Source organism: Eurytemora carolleeae, unplaced genomic scaffold (genome assembly GCF_000591075.1).
Source record: "Eurytemora carolleeae unplaced genomic scaffold, Eaff_2.0 scaffold666, whole genome shotgun sequence".
NCBI classification, from domain to species: domain Eukaryota; kingdom Metazoa; phylum Arthropoda; class Copepoda; order Calanoida; family Temoridae; genus Eurytemora; species Eurytemora carolleeae.
Genome location: NW_019396603.1, coordinates 13,435 through 34,734, shown reverse-complemented (window position 1 = coordinate 34,734; position 21,300 = coordinate 13,435). Strand labels below are relative to the sequence as shown.

General features: G+C 34.6%; 3 protein-coding genes across 3 annotated transcripts; all 3 read left to right on the top strand.

Moving 5' to 3' along the window:
- LOC111706169 (splicing factor 45) lies at positions 1–3,290 on the top strand. The gene is made up of 10 exons (XM_023478962.1): positions 1–88; positions 402–563; positions 776–878; positions 1,108–1,329; positions 1,415–1,557; positions 1,638–1,728; positions 1,829–2,109; positions 2,194–2,280; positions 2,414–2,501; positions 2,921–3,290. Exons 1-10 carry the CDS (start codon positions 20–22, stop codon positions 3,016–3,018), a joined length of 1,344 nt encoding a protein of 447 aa, XP_023334730.1. The 5' UTR covers positions 1–19; the 3' UTR covers positions 3,019–3,290.
- Positions 3,282–7,416, top strand: LOC111706170 (CDK-activating kinase assembly factor MAT1). The gene is made up of 5 exons (XM_023478963.1): positions 3,282–3,415; positions 5,448–5,562; positions 5,981–6,393; positions 6,468–6,577; positions 7,076–7,416. The coding sequence occupies exons 1-5, from the start codon at positions 3,295–3,297 to the stop codon at positions 7,238–7,240; spliced, it is 924 nt and encodes a 307-aa protein (XP_023334731.1). The 5' UTR covers positions 3,282–3,294; the 3' UTR covers positions 7,241–7,416.
- LOC111706168 (uncharacterized) lies at positions 7,402–19,238 on the top strand. Its single transcript, XM_023478961.1, has 21 exons — positions 7,402–7,478; positions 8,304–8,453; positions 8,778–8,869; positions 9,109–9,239; positions 9,877–10,055; positions 10,395–10,697; positions 10,904–11,011; positions 11,520–11,865; positions 11,946–12,137; positions 12,381–12,469; positions 14,007–14,292; positions 14,758–14,882; positions 15,530–15,646; positions 15,917–15,995; positions 16,244–16,302; positions 16,431–16,561; positions 16,943–17,024; positions 17,156–17,299; positions 17,537–17,624; positions 17,847–17,992; positions 18,394–19,238. The coding sequence occupies exons 1-21, from the start codon at positions 7,416–7,418 to the stop codon at positions 18,502–18,504; spliced, it is 3,021 nt and encodes a 1,006-aa protein (XP_023334729.1). The 5' UTR covers positions 7,402–7,415; the 3' UTR covers positions 18,505–19,238.
- The last annotated feature ends 2,062 nt before the right edge of the window (positions 19,239–21,300 follow it).

The window sequence follows — 21,300 nt, the reverse complement described above, 5'->3', positions numbered from 1 at the left end:
AAATTTACATCGAGTAAATATGTCCTTGTATGACGACGATGACGATATCGTAAAGGAGAAGGAGAGCCAGGTGGCTGGATGGTCTCAGGTCAAAATTTGAAATAAAAAAATCATTAGTTTATCGGTCCCAGAATGAACCAAAAACTTTTAAAAACTTTGATATAAAAAATGTTAAGGTACTGTTCTGAAAATAATTTGATCCATGTGAAGATATTTTTATTTGAACTAAATCATTTAGTCATTAAGGGAATGGTTGACTTAGATGTTTTTTAAATTTTTTTTTTATTTTCTAAACTATTGCAGTTCTTAAATAGTAAATAAATCATTTTTCCCTTTTCCGTCGTTTTTCGTGGTTGAAAGACCTATTCAAGAAATTTTATATAATAATAAAAATATTGTAGGGTATACGGTTAATGCACAATCAGATGCACCTTAAGAAAGCAATTCAAACTCCAAAATCTAGGGAAATCATCAAAAACAAAACAGTCCTAGCCCCAGTCATCGACTTCAAGAAAAATAAGAAAGAAAATGACGATGAGAATAAATTTTCTTTCGGCGGAAAGGTGAGAGAGAAATCAAATCATAAATTAAGATTTTACCTCGGTATCAATATATATTCTGTTTGGGTGTCTGTCTGTTTTTATCTTCAATGATGACAAAACCTAAAAAATTGTCGTCATTTACAATTTTTGAAAATACCCCAATTTTAACAGTTAACAATTACTGTAAATGTATCCCAACGTATTCTAAGAAGTTTATGTATGATGTTTTTTAGCCGTTCTACAAAGGTTCAGGCGACAGTTTGATACCATTAGAACCCAAAGTTGAACGCGAATATGATCCACTGTGGCCGAATGATTATGAAAAAGTCGTGAAAGGTAATAATAATGATATCAAGTAGGGTTGCCGTAACTTTTATTTTCGAGATTTGTCAGAAAATGTTTTTAAAAAAATAGTTTGATTTAGCAATTCAAAATCTCAATTTTACAGTTAACAACTATTTCAGTGTGATCAAAAACAATTAAAGATTATAAAAGTTCGTCGATCAAAAATAAAACCAAAAATTAAATTTTTTCTGCAATCAATAGTTCCAATTTTATTCTGTAGAAATGAGATCAGTGGATCCTGGTCCTGGGAATGGTTCTGAGAATGATACTGAGGAAATACCTGGCAGAAAGAGACCTTATATTGCTAAAAATCAAATGCTGGCGAGAGAAAGGTTTAATAACTGCGATGAACAGATGAAAGCTCCAGCTGGATTTGCTGGGTTCGGTGGACGACCTAGCTTTGAGGATGATGAATATGATAAAGATCGAGACAGAGCTAGAAGTAAGAAATTAATTTCGTTAAATTCTTAAACTTTGTACATTTCAATACAATAGAAACTTCATTTATATGGTACGTATAATCCTAGGTGGCGGAGCTGCCATAGCACCACCTCCTTCCTTGATAGAAAGCTCCGCCTCTCCTCCGCCATCCATGTTTAACTCCGCCAAGGCAGCGCCTTCCTCTGGAATGGGTTTTGCAGCTAAATTAATGGCAAAATACGGATATAAGGTAAACCGGAGTAAATTGAACAAAAATCTATTTAACTGAAAAATTAGTTAAATATTTTCTTATATAATTGTTTTGTGTAGGAGGGTGGTGGTCTTGGGAAATCTGGACAGGGTATAGCTAAAGCTCTACAGGTGGAGAAAACATCTAAACGAGGAGGGAGAATTGTAAGAGGTAACTCCTTAATAATACATCATAATCATTCCATACACACAACTCTGGCAATGGCTATTAGAATTAAAGGTTACGATAACTGATATTGTTCTGTTAAAAGAGGATGAACGATCTCTGTCTGAACCTGAACCTACAACGGGGGGTGCTGCTATCCCACCTCCCTCAAATATATACGGAGACGAGTATGGATCGAGTACGGGTGGTATCGTTCCAGATTATGGGACCGGAGACGACTCGGAATACGGAGCAGATGTTCCGGACGAGTTTAGAACACCTGAACCGTTTAAAGCTCCGGAACCATTTAAAGCTCCTCCTCCCCCAGCTCCAAAACTTTCCGTTACGGAGTTAATCAAAAACCCGACCAAGGTTGTTATGTGTAAGGTGAGCAAAACTAACAATACTTTTTTCCGTCAATTATTTTGTAGATTTATCGGTTAGATCCCATCTGAAAATGTCTCTGTTAAGAATATGGTTGCACCTGGAGAAGTTGATGAGGAACTAGAACCTGAAGTAAAAGAAGAATGCGAGGGGAAATACGGAGAAATTAATTCAGTAAGTTTTTTTTAAAGATGAATAATGAAAACATGAAGCGAAAAATGTAATTAATAGAGTTCTGAAAATGATATAATGATATTCTATAGTTTTTAAACAAATCTTAGAAAGAAAAAAAATTATTTTTTATCAGGTTAAAATAGTTGAGCTAGAAAATGTACCTGAACATGAAGCAGTGAGAATATTCCTTGAATTTAAACGGATAGAATCAGCGATTAAAGGTATTATTTTAATCTATGGTTAAACTGAAATATCTTTTCAAAGTTTCTTACATTTGTAAAACATTGAAATATAGTTAAAATAGTAATTGAAACATAGTAAATGTGAAAATAGTAAAGTTTTTCCACTTGCCTCACCTCTAATTTAACTTTACCGTCCCTAGAAGTGATAAAAAGCCAGTATTTTGAAATTAGATTTAGAATCATAATGGTTGTTATGGCTTAATGCTTATCCATTCAGCGCCCTTTTCTTTAAAAAATCATTTACTCCCCAGTCGGTTAAGAATATTATTGTTTGATCGCTGAATTAGTGGAAATAAAATAAAATTTTCAAGGGGGAAATGTTTAGCATTAAAATTAAATTTTTATTTTTTACATTGGTTTTGAATTGGAATAGAATCAAGTAAATTTGTATATTTTAGCTCTGGTAGATCTCAATGGAAGATTTTTTGCTGGTAGAGAAGTACAAGCCTGCTTCTACAATATTGGACAGTTTGAAGCTGGAGAATTAAAATCATAAAGCAGTGTTCTCTCCTCCATACAAAACATATTACGCAGTTGTCAAAACTTAAAACTCTTTTATCTACTTGTGATATCTTAATATGTTTTAAACAAAGGTTTTTGAGGGATTAGAGACTTGCAGGAAAATCAGTGGCAAACTCGACACAAAATGGAGAAACTTTAAATATCTCTTTAATTTAAAACCCTAAAATCCTTTATGTAAGGTTTTCAAAAATGTATTTTTCCTTGGTTCATATTGATCATTAAACCTGATTCTCTGGTTTGCAGAAAGAAAATGGAGGCTGTTTGTCCACGATGCAAAACAACAAGCTACAGGAACCCGAACATGAAGCTCATGGTGAACGTGTGCGGACACAACCTTTGTGAAAGCTGTGTAGAACTTCTCTTCGTTAAAGGTGACCAGTGAACACGATTAAAATAATCTGTACATTATAAAATCAACAATACGTATATATATAAAGTAGTAATTTCTGTTTTTCTGTTTGTCTGTCTGTCTTTATGCTTGTTTGTTTGTTTGTTTTGATGTCTGTTTAAAACTCATGAACCTCTGGACCGTTAAGCCTCAGATCTTGATTGGGAAACTCAATAGAACCACTAAGTTAAATTAGAATACAGCCATTAAGAAATAATTCTCAAATACTTCTTTATACAATTGGTACATTGAAATTGTGATTACCAACATTAAGGCCGGTACAATTATAATTAATTTTTACATTTTATAATTGAATACAATGATACTTAAATTTTACATTTTACAATTAACGACCATCGAGTACAATAAAATATGCATCTTACATTTTGAAGCAGGTTAGTACAATGATACATTAATCATACATTAGTGTAGTATTTAAAGCTTGGTGTATTAGTTAGAATATGATACCAACCCCCTCAACCCTTTGTCTGAATCTAAGCTGAGTAGAGAACATGGAGAATAGGAACAGTGTACTCCAGGACCTTATACAGGATAGACGTTAGAGCTCAGCTCCGTTTATCCAACTAAGGCCTGGGCACTTCATGGACAGCTCTCAGACTGATATATCTTTACCATGACTACCAGATGACTAGGGAGGACGCCAGCCCCCTTCCCCCTCCTCCAACATAAATATACATTCTCGGAATCCTCAGCATCAATAAGGACATCAGAGGACTTTCTTTACTCTCCATCTAGTTCTCGGTCAGACATATCAGCTGGAGGATCCAGTCTTTCTTCTCCAACTGGATCTATGAGCAGAGCTACTGGGGCCTTGGAGCAGCCAAAGTATTAATAAGACATACAGAAGCTCCATATTCTCAAGTTGGTTCGATTGACAGGGACCCCAAGATACAGAGCAGCCAGGACCTCAAAGACATGCAGAAGCTTTATATTCTTGAGTTGGTTCTATTGACAGGGACACTTAAGATACAGAGCAGCCAGGAACTCCAAAGACATGCAGAAGCTTTATATTCTTGAGTTGGTTCTATTGACAGGGACACTTAAGATACAGAGCAGCCAGTAACTCCAAAGACATGCAGAAGCTCTATATTCTCGAGCTGGTTCTCTCGACAGAGACACCCGAAATAAGGAGCAGCTCGAATACCAATATAGACCAAGGACTTCAGGTAAAGAGTTCATGAGGATCTACGAGGACGGGATCTATTGTAGAAACAGTTGAGGAACAAGATATCTTGATGCAGGATAAGTTGCTCCTTGTAGATAGCCTCTTCACAGACCAGTTGACAGATCCTGAACTGTAGCAGCTGAATATCTAAAGGAACTTATTAAACCTGAATAAACGTTACAAATGTATTTCCAAAAAAAAATATGAAACTGATCTATCCCATTAATTTATACTCGGAGACATGTAAATATAGAGGTTATTAAATGGATTGATACTAAAACAAGAGGACAGGTTTCTAGATTGAAATATTTGCATAAGCCCTACAAAAGAATTTTAGAAATGAACACCATTATACATTAATTTTACATTTTACAATAGTCAACTATGATGAATATTGAATATTGCATAAATCCTACATTATACAACATTAACATCATACAACAAGATACATTAATCATCCATACTTTTTCTTATTTCCAGTGGCAGTACATCTTCGTGAATAATGTACATTGTACATGCTTCTTCCTGTTCAAATAATCAAGAAATCTGAGAGTTTAAACAACCATGAAATTGTAGAAAAGAATTGTTACCCTGTTATCCTATTAAGTAATCCTAGAATAAGTTGGAATCTAAATCCCAATTAAAGGTTCTTGAAACCCTTATCTTACTTCAAATTTTATCTACGTGCACATTTCTCTGTCTAATTATTTCTTATTATGTTATATTTAACTGTAATTGGATATTTTTCTTCTAACGAGACGTTATCATTTATAGATCATGGTTTGGTTGACAAAGAAAAAAAAATATTAAAATGTTTTCTCCGTCGTAGGTTCTGGTTCCTGTCCTGAGTGTAATGTACCCTTGAGAAGAACAAATTTTCGTCTTCAGCTCTTCGAGGACGCAATTATTGATAAGGAGGTCGATATACGGAGACGTATTCTCAGGCAGAGACAAACTTTTTAAAAAATCTAATTTTCTCAGAGTTTCAGATTTCGCATTAATTCTCAGTTATCTCTTATCTTTAATTCTTCGTAGTTCTAATATAAGCACTGAAGCAGGGTAAAATATTATTATGTAATCAACACTGTGGAAATAAAATTATTTTTCATGAGGGGGGGGATGCAAGGTTTACCCCTGTGTACAGTGTACACAAATTTGCATATCGGAAGTTCTTTTTATTATTTCCTCTCGTACCAGTTTTGCAAATAACTTAAAGAATTTAAAAACCATAAAAAATGCAAGTCCCACTTTTTTCTTTTTCCGGGTAAAAGATATTGTTGAACTTGACAATTAATTACTTAATTTTTTAATGTATAAAAATCTAAGTTTTTTAAAGTTTTAAAACTTTGTTTCTTTGTGGAGAGATTTTAACAAACAAGCTGAGGATTTCGGAAGTTTAAAGGATTACAATGATTATCTGGAGATGGTTGAAGATGTAATATACAACCTCTCAAACAATATTGATATCATTGAAACTAATAAAACTATTCAAACCTATAAAGAAGCGAATAAAGAACAGATTTTAAAGAACAGAATAAAACCAACCAAAGAATCCCTGGAGTTAGAGGATATGCTCCTGGAGGAACGAAGTCTCAGAGCGAAGGTTAGCAAGGAGCAGCAGATCTTGGAGGAGGCGGAGAAAGCTGCAAAGATCAGGAACAAGGAGAAGCTGATTGATGATCTCATGTTCGGGGACGAGGATGCGGAGAAGATCCTTGAGCAGCACAGGGAGGAAGTCTTGAAACAGGAGAAGAAGAAAATAGTTTTTTCTACTGGTAATCTTCAAAATTCTTAAAACATTTTTTCTCTCAAAATTATTAAAATATTTTTTGATCTTTACATTTTTTAGGTCAAGACACGATTCGACCGGGAGCACTTTTGAACCTACCGGAGGATAAACCTTTTATTTATGAACCTTTACATCAAGATTTCATGGGTCCTTCTCCACCCTCCACTAAGGTACGGATATTTAATACGGAAGGGTTTTTAACGATGTTAGGTACTTTTCCAAATGGTATTTTCCCAAGTGGCAAGCTCCCAACTTTGCAATTTCCCAAGTGACAAGCTCCCAACTTTGCAATTTCCCAAGTGACAAGCTCCCAACTTTGCAATTTCCCAAGTGACAAGCTCCCAACTTTGCAATTTCCCAAGTGACAAGCTCCCAACTTTGCAATTTCCCAAGTGGCAAGCTCCCAACTTTGCAATTTCCCAAGCGGCAACTTCCCAAATCTGTCCTAGAGAAGGTTTTTTTTTACACACAAGAGTCTTAATTACTACAAAAATATTATGAGTTTATAGCGAGGTCATACGGGGGGGGGGGAAGGTATGTCACACTAAATAAAAAAGGACGGCACATCTTCTTAAATTTTTCCCCTCATTTTTTTGAAAAGATTTTGAGTTACAAAAAATGAAAAATATTTGTTAAAATAATAGATAATTAAAGCTTACTTTATTCAGTTGCTGATAACCGAAGGATTTACCAAGAATATCCGAACTGCAAATGAAACTGAGCGAGCTGGTGGATATGTTGAAAGTATAGGATGCCTCCGAGCTGTACAGGAAGCTATGGCAGGGTTGTATTTCCAACCTGTGGTAGAACCTTTGCTTCCAGAAGAAACTTGATCTACATCTAAACATTAGATCATGTAAACATTGTTCAGTTAAACTTGTTGCAAGAAATTACAGCCGGTTTAGAACCAACTTCAGAGGAAGTGAAATCATCTGTGATAAACAACAGTTATATACATTTATTTTTTGATACTTCAACTTGGAAAGATGTTTGTTATGTTTTAGAAAAATGGAAGATATGGATACTTCGGACTGTTCGGATCCGCTCCTTTCCGAGTTTACAGGATGGCAGGTAGTAGATTCATGATAGACCGTTACACAAACAATATGTAGAAATTACCGTTAAAATGTAAGGTCGGGTTCAAAGGCAAGTCAGTAAAGTAAAAATTAAAAACAATCTATTTTTATCTGAAGTTCTTCATTCAGGACAAGCGATGAACAAATGCAATTACAACTTTTATACCAGATTTTACCACATATATGGTCAAAATACGCTAAAACTAAAATTAAGCTTTTTTGGAGCCTTTGTATTGTCAGTAACTTCAGCAACCTCTAATCATTTGTTAGTAGTTCATTTTGGGTAAAGATACTGGAATCAAATTAAAAACCTCACTGCGAATAAAAAGTCGGCTGTTATTTACGGAACAAGTACTTAATCTCTTCAATTTAAAAATTTTGATAATCTAGTTCAAGCGTTATAGATTAGCGCCATATCGTACAAAATTTACGAGTTTTGCGTACATTAATAAGTACTAAAGATGGCTGCTTACAGTGCTTAAAATCCGAATCCGCAAAAATATGAGGATCCACGGGGCAAAATATCAGTTAAAAACTAAAGAAAACTTTGCTCTCAAACCCTTAATCTGGGTTAAAATGATAGACTTTTAAAAAATTTCATGGTTCATCAAGTTTAAGCAATAAGATGGGCGAACAAATGAAAAAAAAATCAGAAAATTCAGTAAATTTAAAGAATTGTATATGACCTGGATCCTGATCCATTTTATTCAGGGCGGATCTGGATCCGCATCAAAAATAAATGGATCCCAAGAACTGGTCTGCTGAAGGAGCGCCCTGTTATTATTTTACATCTGTTTTATTATTCTGTTTTAATGTTTAGACTGAGCCTAGTTGCTCGGACAGTCCTGAGAAAATAATCTCCCTGAAGAAGATTTCAAGAACGGAGGATGGGAAGGCAACAATAATCTTCATCATTGACAAGAATCAACATTTCACGCTCTACTGTCCTCTTAACTATCCGAACTATCAGGTCAAACAATACATCTTTAGTCAATGCACATTTTGTTAAAATTTGTGTGATCATGTGCAATTTATTGTTTTGTAAAATGTGTGTAGATCTAAGGTAGGTAAAGGACCTCTCGACTTATCATGCAGGACTACTCAGAAACTTGGCCAATGAGCTTTGTTCACTATCTTCGTTATTTTGTTTGATTTGTTTAAACACACCCTAGTCCCACCACTTTATATATTCACACTTGGATTCAATACATTTTTAAGTGTTGACCTTTTTCAGCCTTTTTTGCTTGTTGTGTGATTGATTAATAGATGTGTTGTTGAAGATATGATATTTCAGGAGGAAAACTTCTTTATAGAAGCTGAACCAGGACTACAGCTCTGGTGTAATGCACTGAACGAGTATATTTTAGACAGTACGGATACACTCAGGTTTATATTAACTTTATTCTTTCTGTATTCTTCATTTTAAATCCTTGACAATCAATATTTAAATTAACCTTTTTCTCAGTTTTTGTCATCGAACCCATTTTCTTTTTACATTTCTTTTCCCGTCTTTGTGGGATTTGCGTCTAAAGATAAAACTAAAGAGATGATTAAGTAAAGGATACAATTTTTCTTTATAAAGAATTGCAATTACTCTTTAATTTTATTGATATATTTTTGTTCAGTTTGTCCTGTATCCTGAACAAGAGCTTGTCTTTGTACAGTACTAGAGACAGCAGGAACAGAACGAACAGTGTGAATATGATGGATAGTGAGGATGAGGAAGATGATGACGGATCTGCTTCATCAGGATCAGGTCAAATATCTATCAAAATCTACTCTGATAAACCATTTTCTTGCTTCTCAAAGGGACTTTCGACGCACTTTTTTAGTCATATTTCTGATTTTCAAGGGATCCCTTTAAATTTTATAGTATTTTGATTTGTGGTTTCTCTATAATTTATATGTGCGGATTTATGAAGCAGACATTTACAGAATTAATCAATTTCAAAAATAGAAAAACGAGACTATCTTCCTCATTGTTCCGCAGAGAAAGGTTTAAAGGTTCCTGTTATGAAATTGTTGCGCAGAGAAAGGTTTAAAGGTTCCTTTTATGAAATTGTTGCGCAAAGGAAGGTTTAACGGTTCCTGTTATGAATTTGTTGCGCAGAGAAAGGTTTAAAGGTTCCTGTTATGAAATTGTTGCGCATAAGAAGGTTTAACGGTTCCTGTTTTGAAATTGTTGCGCAGAGGAAGGTTTAAAGGTTCATGTTATGAATTAGTCATTTCAATCTTTAAATGGAGGGTCACTTTAAGTTACATAGACACTAGACAGTCCTTTAAAGAACATTTTGGTGAAAAAAACTTAAATTAAGCTACATGTTAAAGAAAGTGTTCGCGAATACCCCCTTTCATTTCTCGCGAAAACTCCCTTTAAGTTAAAAACTATTTAGAGCATGAGTCAGATATAGAGGATGCACAGTTGGATGATATGCTAGACAAGGATTTCAATACAGAGCTTCTGATTGCTAGGAGAAGGAAAAGATGGAAAGCTAAGGAGGAGGAGCTGAGAGCTGAGAGTAGGAACGGGAAGTGTGCAGACCAGGAGGATTCTGCAGGATTGTCTTTACAGGTTGGTTGGTTTGGTCGTTGGTTGATTGAGATGCTTGGATGCATGGATGCTTGCTTGGATGCTTGGATGCTCGGATGCTTGGATGCTTGCTTGGTTGAATGGGTGGGTGGTTGGTTGCTTGGATGCTTGGATACTTGGATACTTTAATGCTTGAATGCTTTGATACTCGGAAGCTTGGATGCGTGGGTGGGTATTTGGGTGGTTGTTTGGTTGCTTAGATGCTTGCTTGGTTGCTTAGATGCTTGTTTGGTTGCTTGGATGCTTCTGGTTGGTTGGTTGGACACAACATTTCAGAAAGAACAGTTTTAATGACAATTTCTATTATTACAATTATTTCAGGAAGTTTACCATGATCCTAGTTTGAAGAACAGCCAACCTAAACAGGTGTTCACAAGTGCAGCTGCGTCTGGTATTCTGATCAACGATCTGGTGGCGATCATGCAGACTCGAGGTGTTCAGGGTGTAGTTGCGGATACAGTAGATGATAATATATTCCAGTGGAACGTGAAGTTGAGTAACTTCCAGGGAACCAAGTTGAACGAGGACCTGATGAAGGTGAATGAGGAGTTTGGTTATGATTATATTGAGCTACAGCTAGACTTCTCAATGGATTTATATCCGTTCTTTCCTCCTCTAGTCAAGGTAATTATTTTCCTCAATTTAGCAAAAAAAGAACTTGAATAGTATTTGTAGACGCTCCCCTCAAAGATTGCAATTATAGATTGGACAATGAATGGGCACAAATTAAGTTTGAAAAGCAGGATTATTTTTTCTATAATAATTCGTTGAACACCATTTTGGAGGAAATTTAAACGAAAAAATTTAATTTGGGAAATGATTTGATTTAGGTGATTCGTCCTCGTCTACAGGGCAGTATGATGCTGAGGGTTACAACTATGGAGATTCTTAAGTTAACCTACTGGGATCCAGCTCGGGATATGAAGTCCGTTCTCACGGTAAATATTTTAGAATTTCAAGTCCTGGGTCAACTAGGCAGGATACAGAGTCGACGCGGACCGCCCACCGTGTAGCCAGGACGGATTTTACTAATTAGACAGCTGTATATTGCTGTACATTTCTTTATAGTCATCTATCTAGTTAGATATTTTGCGGTTATCATACATGTGTTGTACGTATTGTCTGCATTTACAGCGCTCCACAGTGTTTCGGAGCAAAACAAAAACTTCGTCTCAGTAGTCATGGAAATATAAATATTTTCTTTCTGTCCATCATGCGTTTCTTAAATCCCACATGTTAGACGCCCGGTACACGTCAACCCTGAATTCTTAGTGTATCCATGTTTTGAGTTAATGTAATTAGAATATACAGTAAGAACCAGTAAACACTTTTAATCGTCATGTTTTAAAAAATTATATGTTGAGGATTTTTATTGTAACTGATTTTTTCTAAGAAGTGCCTTTTTCTACTTGTGAAAACATGTAGGATAAAAATATAAATGTTAAGGACATTCGAAACTTCCTGAGCACCTGGGCTAGGTTGGATATGCACTCGGAGAGAAACGACAAGATCCGATACCCTAACGGAGCGTATATAGATATCGAACATCATCTACTACGTCTCGCGCTTGTAAGCGAGATTGTGCCGAGGGCGAACCATAAGTATGTATCAGATATCCCGTCTCCGGTCAGGCTGCCTCCTACAGCCGTCGAGTCCAGATTTGACCGGCCTAAACCTCCAAAGAAAGATGAGAAGAAGGAAAAGACCTCAAAATTGTTCGGACTAACTTTTCAAAAATCCAAAACAGAGAAGAAAAAGAAGGATGAGTCTCCGACGAAAAAGATGGCAAAAGGTTGTTATATGCTTTTTATTTGTTGTAGAACTTTTCTTAAGCTCCTTTTTTCCTAAAAATATTTATCCTTGTTCTTCTAGGTATAGGATACTCCTCCTACAATAACAAGGGATGGGATGTGAAAGCGTTCATGGCAGCTCAGCTTGAGAAGGATAAACAGATAGAACTTGTTCTTGAAAAGATTCTCCTAGAGCTTAAGCGAATACACATAGTACAGCAGAGCCTCCTGAGTCGAAACCTTCCCGACCTCATATCAGATAATCCCGGAGAAGGTAGATTCATGTTTAAAGGGACGGTTCATTTATTTATTACGTGGTTCGCATCTTAAATTATTATTAAATATCAGTGAATTCCCACCAAATGTATTGCTATTTTATGTTTCGTTATATATTCATTGATTTTAAGCGTCTGCAATGGATTAAAGAAATATTTGCTCCTGTAGCAATAAATTATCTGGTTTATTATATTTATTTGTATTTTTTTCTAAATTTGAATACCTTTTCTTCCTTAACTAGGTTTACCTCCTGTAGATGTGAACTCCCATGCTAGATCAAACAGTAGCAGGAGAAAACGAAAACATTCGCCTGATGACGTAGCTGCCCAGGTCAGTAGAACAGAAGAGGGGTCAACTCCTACAGGGTCGACTTAATTTTGATCTATCATCTGTGTTCAGCTTTTAACAACACATTTTATAGTTGATTACATGCAGTGCTTAGGATCTGAATCCGTTGGATCCGCAAGATTTTGGCTTCCTGGATTCGGATCTGCAAAAATATGCGGATCCAAGGGGTAAAATATCAACCAAAAACTGCAAAAAAAAACTTTTTTAATCATAAAACCCAAATCTGATGTTTTGAAAAAAGAGAGATTATAAAAATTTCCTCATTTCTAAATGGCTCATCAAGTTTTAGGATAAAAATAAGCGAAAAAAATAAAACTAAAAAATTGAAATTTATTTTTTGTTAAAAAAAAAATCAGTAAATCTTAAAGAAATGACTTGGATCCATTTTTTTTCAATGCAGATCCAGGATCCGGATCCGCATCAAAATTAAATGGATCCTAAGCACTGATTATATGAATTCAAAACGAATTCAAAACAAACGTTTTTTTTATAGGAGTGGGTATATAATTTGGTATAAGATTAATCTATATAATAAAACAAGACATTCCTATATATATTCCTTATAACCGGCCAAATGGCTGGATCAAATGGTCTGAATTTTGTTGATGGAACCCAGTCGTAAAAAAAAAATCGCAACCAATCTTAGTTCTAAGGTTTAACCCGGGTTTTCGCGGGTAGAACTGATAGCTTGGGAGCACAATCAATTTTCCGATTGTCTTCAAATCTTTTTAAATAATTTTTTAAATTTAATCTAGACAATTCTCTCTTTAAGGGAGTGACCAGCAATATAGTTGAACTGAGAATGTATTGTTCTTAAGAATTTTTTTAGAAATAAAATGAGACCTATAAGACTTTTTTTAAGGTGCTTATTTGTTCAGCAAGAGCGTAAATTCTATCTTTAAATCCTCATAGATTGGTCATTTTTGAGGGATGATTTTGAGAATCGGTTAAAAAAATTATTCAATAGAAACGACGAAAAAATGTAGTAAAAATTCTACAATGTGTTATTGTTTAGGAACAGTTTCTGTAGATTTCTTGGAATTTTTATTGAAAAGACGACATTTGAAGAATTTGAAGAAATCTGCGGAGAAATTCATGAAGAATAAGAAATTCAATATAATGACGAAAAAGAAATAATTGATTCTAACATTGAGAGAATTTCAATTGAGAAATATGTTCCTAAACATCTAATTAGTTTACTGTAGATTTTTTTACATTTTTTGTCGTCGTTATTTAACTGTTAAATGTCATATGTCAAATGTCATTAAAAAAAATCAATTCTCAAAACGTAACCACCCAAATGGATGATTTTGAACGTTGACTTTGCTCTCAAACTCAGTAATTACACATCATTAAAAAGATTTATAATTCTCAAATGAATCCTAAAAAATGTCTCCACAATACTACATTCTCAGTTCAACTACCATACATTGCCGGTCACTCCCTTTAATTTGATTTTTTAAATCATAAAATCCTTTCAAGGTAAATTTTGTAAAATCATTAACTTGCTGAATTGCAGGATGAGCTGGCGGAAGATGGTCCTATCAATCCTCTCTCCGATCTCTACGCTGTTCTTGAAGGTTCAGCTCTCATTCCCTTCATTGAGTCCAAGCTGCAGTCCAATAGCTTCCTGGAAATAGGACGCCATCCTTCCGTGTACAGGATGCTGGTGGGGATTATAAAGGAGTTGAGTACTCAGAGTACGCTTCTCTCCCTCCTAGGCCCACTTCCTGATCAGAAGAATTCAATTCATTTTCTTCTACAGAACCTAGAGCAGCAAGCTAAGATCATGATTAGTAGGATAGGTAATATCTCATTTTAAATAATGCTAAAAACTCGTGCTTTAAGAAAATCAATTACACATGAAGTCAGAAGTGGAGTAAAATAGAAAATACATCTTGTCATAAGTGGAGTAAAATAGAAAATATATCTATTTTGTCTTAAAGAATTTGAATATTTTCTCGAAGTCATGTGAGGTCCTCAAAATATCTTGACCCTATCGGCCAACTTTAGTCGATTTGACCATCAGACAATCTAAATATATGATAGTTAGAAGTCTTTAATATAAAGTAACTGAGCTTTTTATCTTTGCAACCTGATGCCGTAGATCTTAGATATATTAAACTATTAACACAACTAGATCAAATGGTATATGTTTGAAATATCAAAGATTTATACCATCAGGTTGCAAAAATAAAGTTATGAGAAAATTTGAGTTTGTGACAAAAACTCAAATATTTCATAATGTATCCTACTGCTTTTTATCCCAGGTAAAGCTAGTGCTAACGGTTCTGTTCCCAAAGCGGAGAAGGGTAAACCTGTAAAGAATGAGGATCATGCTTCAGCATCTGGAGGAGATAATCTAGCCAAAGAGTTCCTTCTACTCTCTAATCAAGTAACTTTTAAAATTCTTAAAAGGGAGTGAGTTGCCAGACATTGTAGTTGAGCTGAAAGTGCAGTATAGTAGAGAAAAACTTTAGATTCATTTGATTCCAATGAGATATTATTGAGAGCTTGCATGTTGATTAATTTTTCATAGTTTTCTCCAGTGGTTAGGATCCATTCAATTTTTATGCGGATCCGGATCCGGATCCGGATCCTGGATCCGCACTGGGAAAAATGGATCCAGGTCATTTCTTTAAAATTTACTGAATTTTTTAACAAAAAAAATTTCAAATTTTTGGTTTTATTTTTTTCGCTTATTTTTATCCTAAAACTTGATGAACCATTCAGAAATGAGGAAATTTTTATAATCTCTCTTTTTTCAAAAGTGCAGATTTGGGGTTTTGGAGTAAAAAAGATTTTTTTGCAGTTTTTGGTTGCTATTTTACCTCTTGGATCCGGATCCGTGGATCCGCATATTTTTGCGGATCCGGATCCAGGAAGCTAAAGTCTTGCGGATCCAACGGATCCGGATCCTAAGCACTGGTTTTCTCTTAATTTGAATGAGTGTTTGGTTCTGTTCTGTTATCCTTTTCCATTTTATCCGGTTATAACTTCTAAGATTATGGAGAACGTAAATATTATGGTTAATATATCCAGGTTACCCAGGCACTCAAGAATACTTGTGTTCTCCCTGAGGCTACCGCTGAGGGCGGAGTACGGACTAACGGAGTATCCACTAGCTCTCAATCTGTTAACCCTATCCAACCGGATCAAGTAAGAACAAATTCAGACGCTCGGTGTCTTTTTTCTCCCTGCGAATTTAGTTGTGCTTGGTTTAAAAACCAAAAAATGATCTTTAATTATTGGTGGAATTGGAGGTTTTGAGATTAATTGATAAAACATGAACATATTTATGTGTTCCCCAGAGATATGATTCGGTTTACCGTTCTATGTATTAATTTTCATAAAAAGGTTTGCCAGTCTGCATTCTTCTTCAAGTTAATTTCTATGCTTTTTATGCAATTAAATTTTTTTTTAATCTAGACCGATGATAACTTAGAAGCTCAATATATAGAAGCTCTAAAACCTTACCAGTTTACTACTTTGGAGTTCCCAGAATCAGGTATAGTTATTTATTTATAATTAATCAATCACTAGCTGAAGTGCCAGGCGTTGCCCGTGGAATTCTTAAAACACTTGAAAAAAATTATCCTTTCTTACCCCCGGGGTACTCAAAAATGTCAGCCAATATGGTCCAGCCGTTTTTCCACCTATAGCTAACATAAAAATATATATATATATTAGCGAAGAGCTTTATTATGTAAATAGGCTTTTTACTTTTCTGTTCTAATTATTTTTTCAATAATTTAGGGAAACACGCCCATTTTTTCCAGTCAGAATACTCAAGAAGTGATGCTCCTTCGTTTCCGGTAAGAAAATAAACCCTTATTAATATTTTCTTCTCAACATTTTGATCCATGATACTTGTCTTTTTTATACAAGGTTTAATTGAAGTTTTGATTTTGGTCTTGCATGTTAACTATATGTTTTTTATTAGGTCATATGTCGAGTTGCCCAGGACATATCTAGCCTGGCTTCACAGGGTTCTCTTCCTTTAAACCTTTCATCATCTCTCTTTGTGAGAAGTGATGATGATAAGAGCACTCTTCTTAAAGCCATCATTACTGGGTTAGTTAAATATATACATTTTATTGGTAAAATAATGTGATCACTGTTAAATGAACATTTGGTAAAATCTGAGTGTATGTGACGTAGACCTTGCATGACTCCAACCTATTCTGACCTGGAAAACTTGAATCACGGGAACTTATGAATTTCATTTCAAACTTAACTATTTTGTTTTAATGATATTGATTGGTTTTATGGGATGTTTCTTTGGAAAAATCTAGAACTTGGTTTTTACTTACACTTTTTTCCTATTGTTTTTTAAAATGTTGAGCATAATATAATAAAATATTTTAACTCTTTGAGTAAAACATTTATCCAAATATAAGAAATTAAGTTTGTTTTTCTCCAAGTTAAAAATGATTTAATCATCTGTACATTTAGACCTGAAGGAACCCCCTACACTGGAGGAGTTTATGAATTCGATATTTATTTCCCAAGCAAATATCCACACTCTCCACCTAAGGTAATATATAAATTCTGGTTTACTTATTTTTGATCAATTTAGCATTAAAATGACTGCAGTGCTTCGCGCACATTTGTCACAAATGATAAAGCACAAGAAAAATTAAAATTTCAATAGCACACTATGTTCAGGTACAGTTTCGAACCACGGGGAACGGATCGGTTCGATTCAACCCGAACCTGTATCAGGACGGGAAGGTTTGTTTATCTCTTCTGGGAACCTGGGAAGGAGCTCAGGGAGAACAATGGAACCACGAAACATCGACAATTCTGCAGGTTTCTGCTTTTTCAAATATTAACCTGTGATCTGATTTAATGAATTTGCAGAGTCGATGAACTGTCAACTGGTTCAAATTTGAAGCACTGATTTAAATTCTTGCTAAATCTTTATTTATGAATCGGTGGTTCAAATTTGAACCGGCAGCAGGTAGTTCAGCGACGAAGCTCAAATTCATTAAATTCGGTTCCTGTATTCTTGATATTCCTGTCAACAATCATTTATTTTTATTTTAGGTGCTGATCTCAATCCAAAGTTTAATCCTTGTCCCGGAACCATATTATAACGAACCAGGGTTCGAGCGTCATTATGGTACAACTACAGGTAACCGTAGAAACCTCTAGGCAACGCTTGGTTCCTAAGCTATTAAAATATTAAGATACAGACTAAAACCCCAGAATATGGGAAGGATTTGAATCTCCCATCCGTATGAAAGACACCTCTAACTATTCTTGTATCGTATGATCTGATATTATTTTACTCTTGGAATGAAAAATTGACTTATTGACCCATAGACATATAGACTGATTGATTGATTGTATTAAGGGAACACTGAGTCTATGAAGTATAGCGAGGATACGTTTAAGAATAATCTAAAGTTTGGTATCCTCGAGCAGTTGAGTTCTCCTCCTCTAGGGTTCGAGGAGGTTGTCAGACTACACTTCTATATCCGGAGAAATAAACTTATTCAGGTTTTTATATTTATAAAGTAGTAGTCTGTTTGTTTGTTTGTTTGTATTTCCTGTCATAATTCAGAAACCCCTGGACCGATTTGCCTAAACTTTTGATTTGGGGAACTTGGTAGAAACATAGGAATGTTCTGAGCTCGTTTTTGAAAATTTAAGTTAAGTGGGTTGTCTTTTATAGCGAAAGTTTAGTTTTTAGGCAAAACGGGGTTTCAAAGCTAGTAAATAATATTTCTGCATGTAATAACTCGCAATCTAAACTTGCAAAATATTACATGTCAGTAATTTTAAGTAATCTATCTAAATAAATAACTAAATAAAAGTAAGCTATATTTATTCTAGTTTTAAAGTCTATACACTACTATTTTTTCTTCACTCCTGAAAAGCAAAACGATCTTTTTGTGTAGGAGATAGAGAGGATGGGAGAAGAGTATGGGAAAGGAGTAAAGAAACTGGTGTCCGAGGTTGTATCTCTGCTCCAGGTCCTAGAGAAACCCGCCTCTCTAAATACTCACTAGAGTTGGTTCCTCTCATCTTAGTCTACTCAGCACTCACTCGACCCAGCTCTAAACTCAAAATACTGTCTGAAAATCTAGTTATTAAACTTATCTTGGATTTTTAATTATTATTTTTTTAAATGTAATTTTTATTCGGCCGATTATAACAGGGTATAGGAGGAGACGCAGCATGTGGCCGTATCTTTGTTTTAACAATTAGGTTGTGCTTTATCAGACATGATCCAACCTTCAGTACCTTGATAAGTTTAAATTTTGTGACGCAACCCATTTAGTTTGTTCTTCTGATTATTTGAGTTGCTAGAGAATACGATCACTAATGAGCTTATCTAAATTCATGTAAAATGTATGTATTTTGAGACTGTTATTATATTGTTGACCTGTATCCATTACCCAGACGTTTTGAAATTGTTCCGTTGTTGCTGGTCGAGTCTCATCATAATGTGCCAAAAATTCTTGTAAATGTGGAGTCCAAGCAGAACCAGCAACAACTTGTAGATGTCCAATAGAAATTCTTTCCATCTAAATATAATCTTGATTTTTCCGAAACTAACATACATACATATCCTCTCTTGTCATTCCGTAAAGATTAAACAGTAAATGGAGTCTGTATACAGTATACTTCGTCTAGTTTAATGTCAGAAAGTGATGTTTTGCATTTAAGGTCCCCTGTCCCATAGTATAGTTACTCGCACATACAGATACTAAAATACATAATATATATTTGTTGTAATGCACACCTCACTTTTACTTGTAAGAAGAGATATATGCAGAAACCGTAATATCAGGGATAAAACTAGAGGTACAATAAGGAATTAAAACTCAGACCTTGGTTCTATAAAGTTAATTTTGCTGTCTGTTTGAACTTAACTTTTTTCTTTTCAATTGACATGATTGACATAACCAAACATTTTAAGGATAGAACTGAGTCTAAAAACTAATCCAAGGGTGAAATCTATCTTTGTACCTTTATTGTTTAATCTAAGCACAATAACTGTTAAAAGTATCTTTTTTACATCAAACTTTAAAATCTCGATTGTGCTGTGCCCGAATTAAAGAATACATCAAGATTATTTCATTGAGTTTTAGAATTTCATTATTACATTTTTATCCTCATAATATTAATATTATATCATATTTGAGAGGTTCCATGCGCATGAGAAATTATATAAAACAAATGATTCTGGTGACTCGGACTTTTTTAAGTTGGAATAGTCAATATTATGAACGGTTGCAAATAAGTTTTATGCTCTTGTTCTGACTATCACTGTTTTTTATTTTTCTAATGGTACAATGTTAAAACCATTTTTAAGTAAAACTTGGTTCTTAATTTGATGTGGCTTCATTGTTTCGGTGCATAAACTGGAACTTGCTATTGTTATTGGTTAGTATAGATTTCAGTCTAAAAATCGCTGGTTTTGGTTTACACTGAATATTTACATACTTGAATCAAACTCAAGGTTCAATAAAAATCCAAGCATTTAAAAAATTTTCGGTCAGAGCATGAATTTAGTATTCCAGCCAGAATATAGGAAGCTAAATTTGGCCATTCAAGTATTTGATTGATTAAAATCTGGGCCAGCCTGCACTAAGCATGCCCGTTGCATAAACCTCAACTTTGGCTTTAAAAAATGTCATTTACCAAGAAAATATTAATCTATATTTTGGATATTTTTCAAAAAAAATTGACAGCATGCATTTGAGCCCGCCTTACAGAATGCACTTTGTACACAGTTCTATGTTTTCCCTTTAAATGGATTGTTTAATGACAAAATCAAAAGGTTGACACATATCTATTTCTACCGCTTATCATGCAGCATGCATACAGCATGCTGCATCCTACATACATGCTGAAGGATGAACAGAATGCATGCTGACCAGTACTTTACTAGAAATGGATTTTTTAATATCTTACTGGTTAATTCTGGTATTCATTTTGGAAGCATTTAAGCACCAANAAAAACAAAATGTCCCAAAGAAATTTATTTTATGAAATATAAACATCAAGGGATGAAAGACACAACGAAAAAAGAATTCAATGAACGACCTGGAAGACCTAAAATGCCCGCCAAAATTCTCATCTTATTATTTAAACTAATAGTAATATCCCTGTAAAATTAGAGATAGCAAGTGTGAGAACTGGAGTTTACAGATAGTAGAAGAGCTAAAGTTTACAGATAGAAAGTAGGAGAACTGGAGTTAACAGATATAAAGTATGATAATTCTGGAGTTTACAGACAGAAAGTAGGAGAACTCGAATTATACAGATAGAAAGTAGGAGAACTGGATTTTACAGATACAAAGTAGGAGAACTAGAGTTTACATATAGAAAGTAGGAGAACTAGACTTTGCAAATGGAAAGTAGGAGAACTGGAGTCAACAAATTGAAAGTAAGAGAACCGGAGTTTACAGATAGAAAGTAGGAGAACTAGAGTTTACAGTCAGAAAGTAGGAAAACAGGAGTTTACAGATGGAACTCAGGACAACTAGAGTTAACAGATAGAAAGAGGGAGATCCTAGAGTTTCAGATAGGAAGTAAGAGAACTGGAGTTTACGGATAGAAAGTAGGAGAGAACTAGATTTTACGGATAGAATGTAGGAGAACTAGAGTTCTGTCAATATTCCAGAAAGCTGTGACTTTCGATCACAATTTGACCTATTAAACATAATTTGTAAGCCGATTGTTTAATACTTTTTTTGTCGGCAAATGCATTTCAAATCAAAAGATTGTTGAATTATAGACCAAAGCACGTTTGAGTTCAAATAGTGTCCCACGAAACATTACAGTTGGTGAATATT

What these genes read in the sequence shown, in the direction of transcription:
- LOC111706169 (XM_023478962.1), top strand. Translation starts at nt 20, where the DNA reads ATGTCCTTGTATGACGACGATGACGATATCGTAAAGGAGAAGGAGAGC. An exon ending in CCAAGGTTGTTATGTGTAAG is followed by an intron (nt 2,110 to 2,193) that starts GTGAGCAAAACT and finishes GTCTCTGTTAAG; the next exon opens with AATATGGTTGCACCTGGAGA. An exon ending in GATAGAATCAGCGATTAAAG is followed by an intron (nt 2,502 to 2,920) that starts GTATTATTTTAA and finishes TGTATATTTTAG; the next exon opens with CTCTGGTAGATCTCAATGGA.
- LOC111706168 (XM_023478961.1), top strand. Translation starts at nt 7,416, where the DNA reads ATGGAAGATATGGATACTTCGGACTGTTCGGATCCGCTCCTTTCCGAG. An exon ending in TCCTTCTACTCTCTAATCAA is followed by an intron (nt 14,883 to 15,529) that starts GTAACTTTTAAA and finishes TAATATATCCAG; the next exon opens with GTTACCCAGGCACTCAAGAA. An exon ending in CTTAAAGCCATCATTACTGG is followed by an intron (nt 16,562 to 16,942) that starts GTTAGTTAAATA and finishes CTGTACATTTAG; the next exon opens with ACCTGAAGGAACCCCCTACA.
- LOC111706170 (XM_023478963.1), top strand. Translation starts at nt 3,295, where the DNA reads ATGGAGGCTGTTTGTCCACGATGCAAAACAACAAGCTACAGGAACCCG. An exon ending in ATACGGAGACGTATTCTCAG is followed by an intron (nt 5,563 to 5,980) that starts GCAGAGACAAAC and finishes TTCTTTGTGGAG; the next exon opens with AGATTTTAACAAACAAGCTG. An exon ending in GAAAATAGTTTTTTCTACTG is followed by an intron (nt 6,394 to 6,467) that starts GTAATCTTCAAA and finishes TACATTTTTTAG; the next exon opens with GTCAAGACACGATTCGACCG.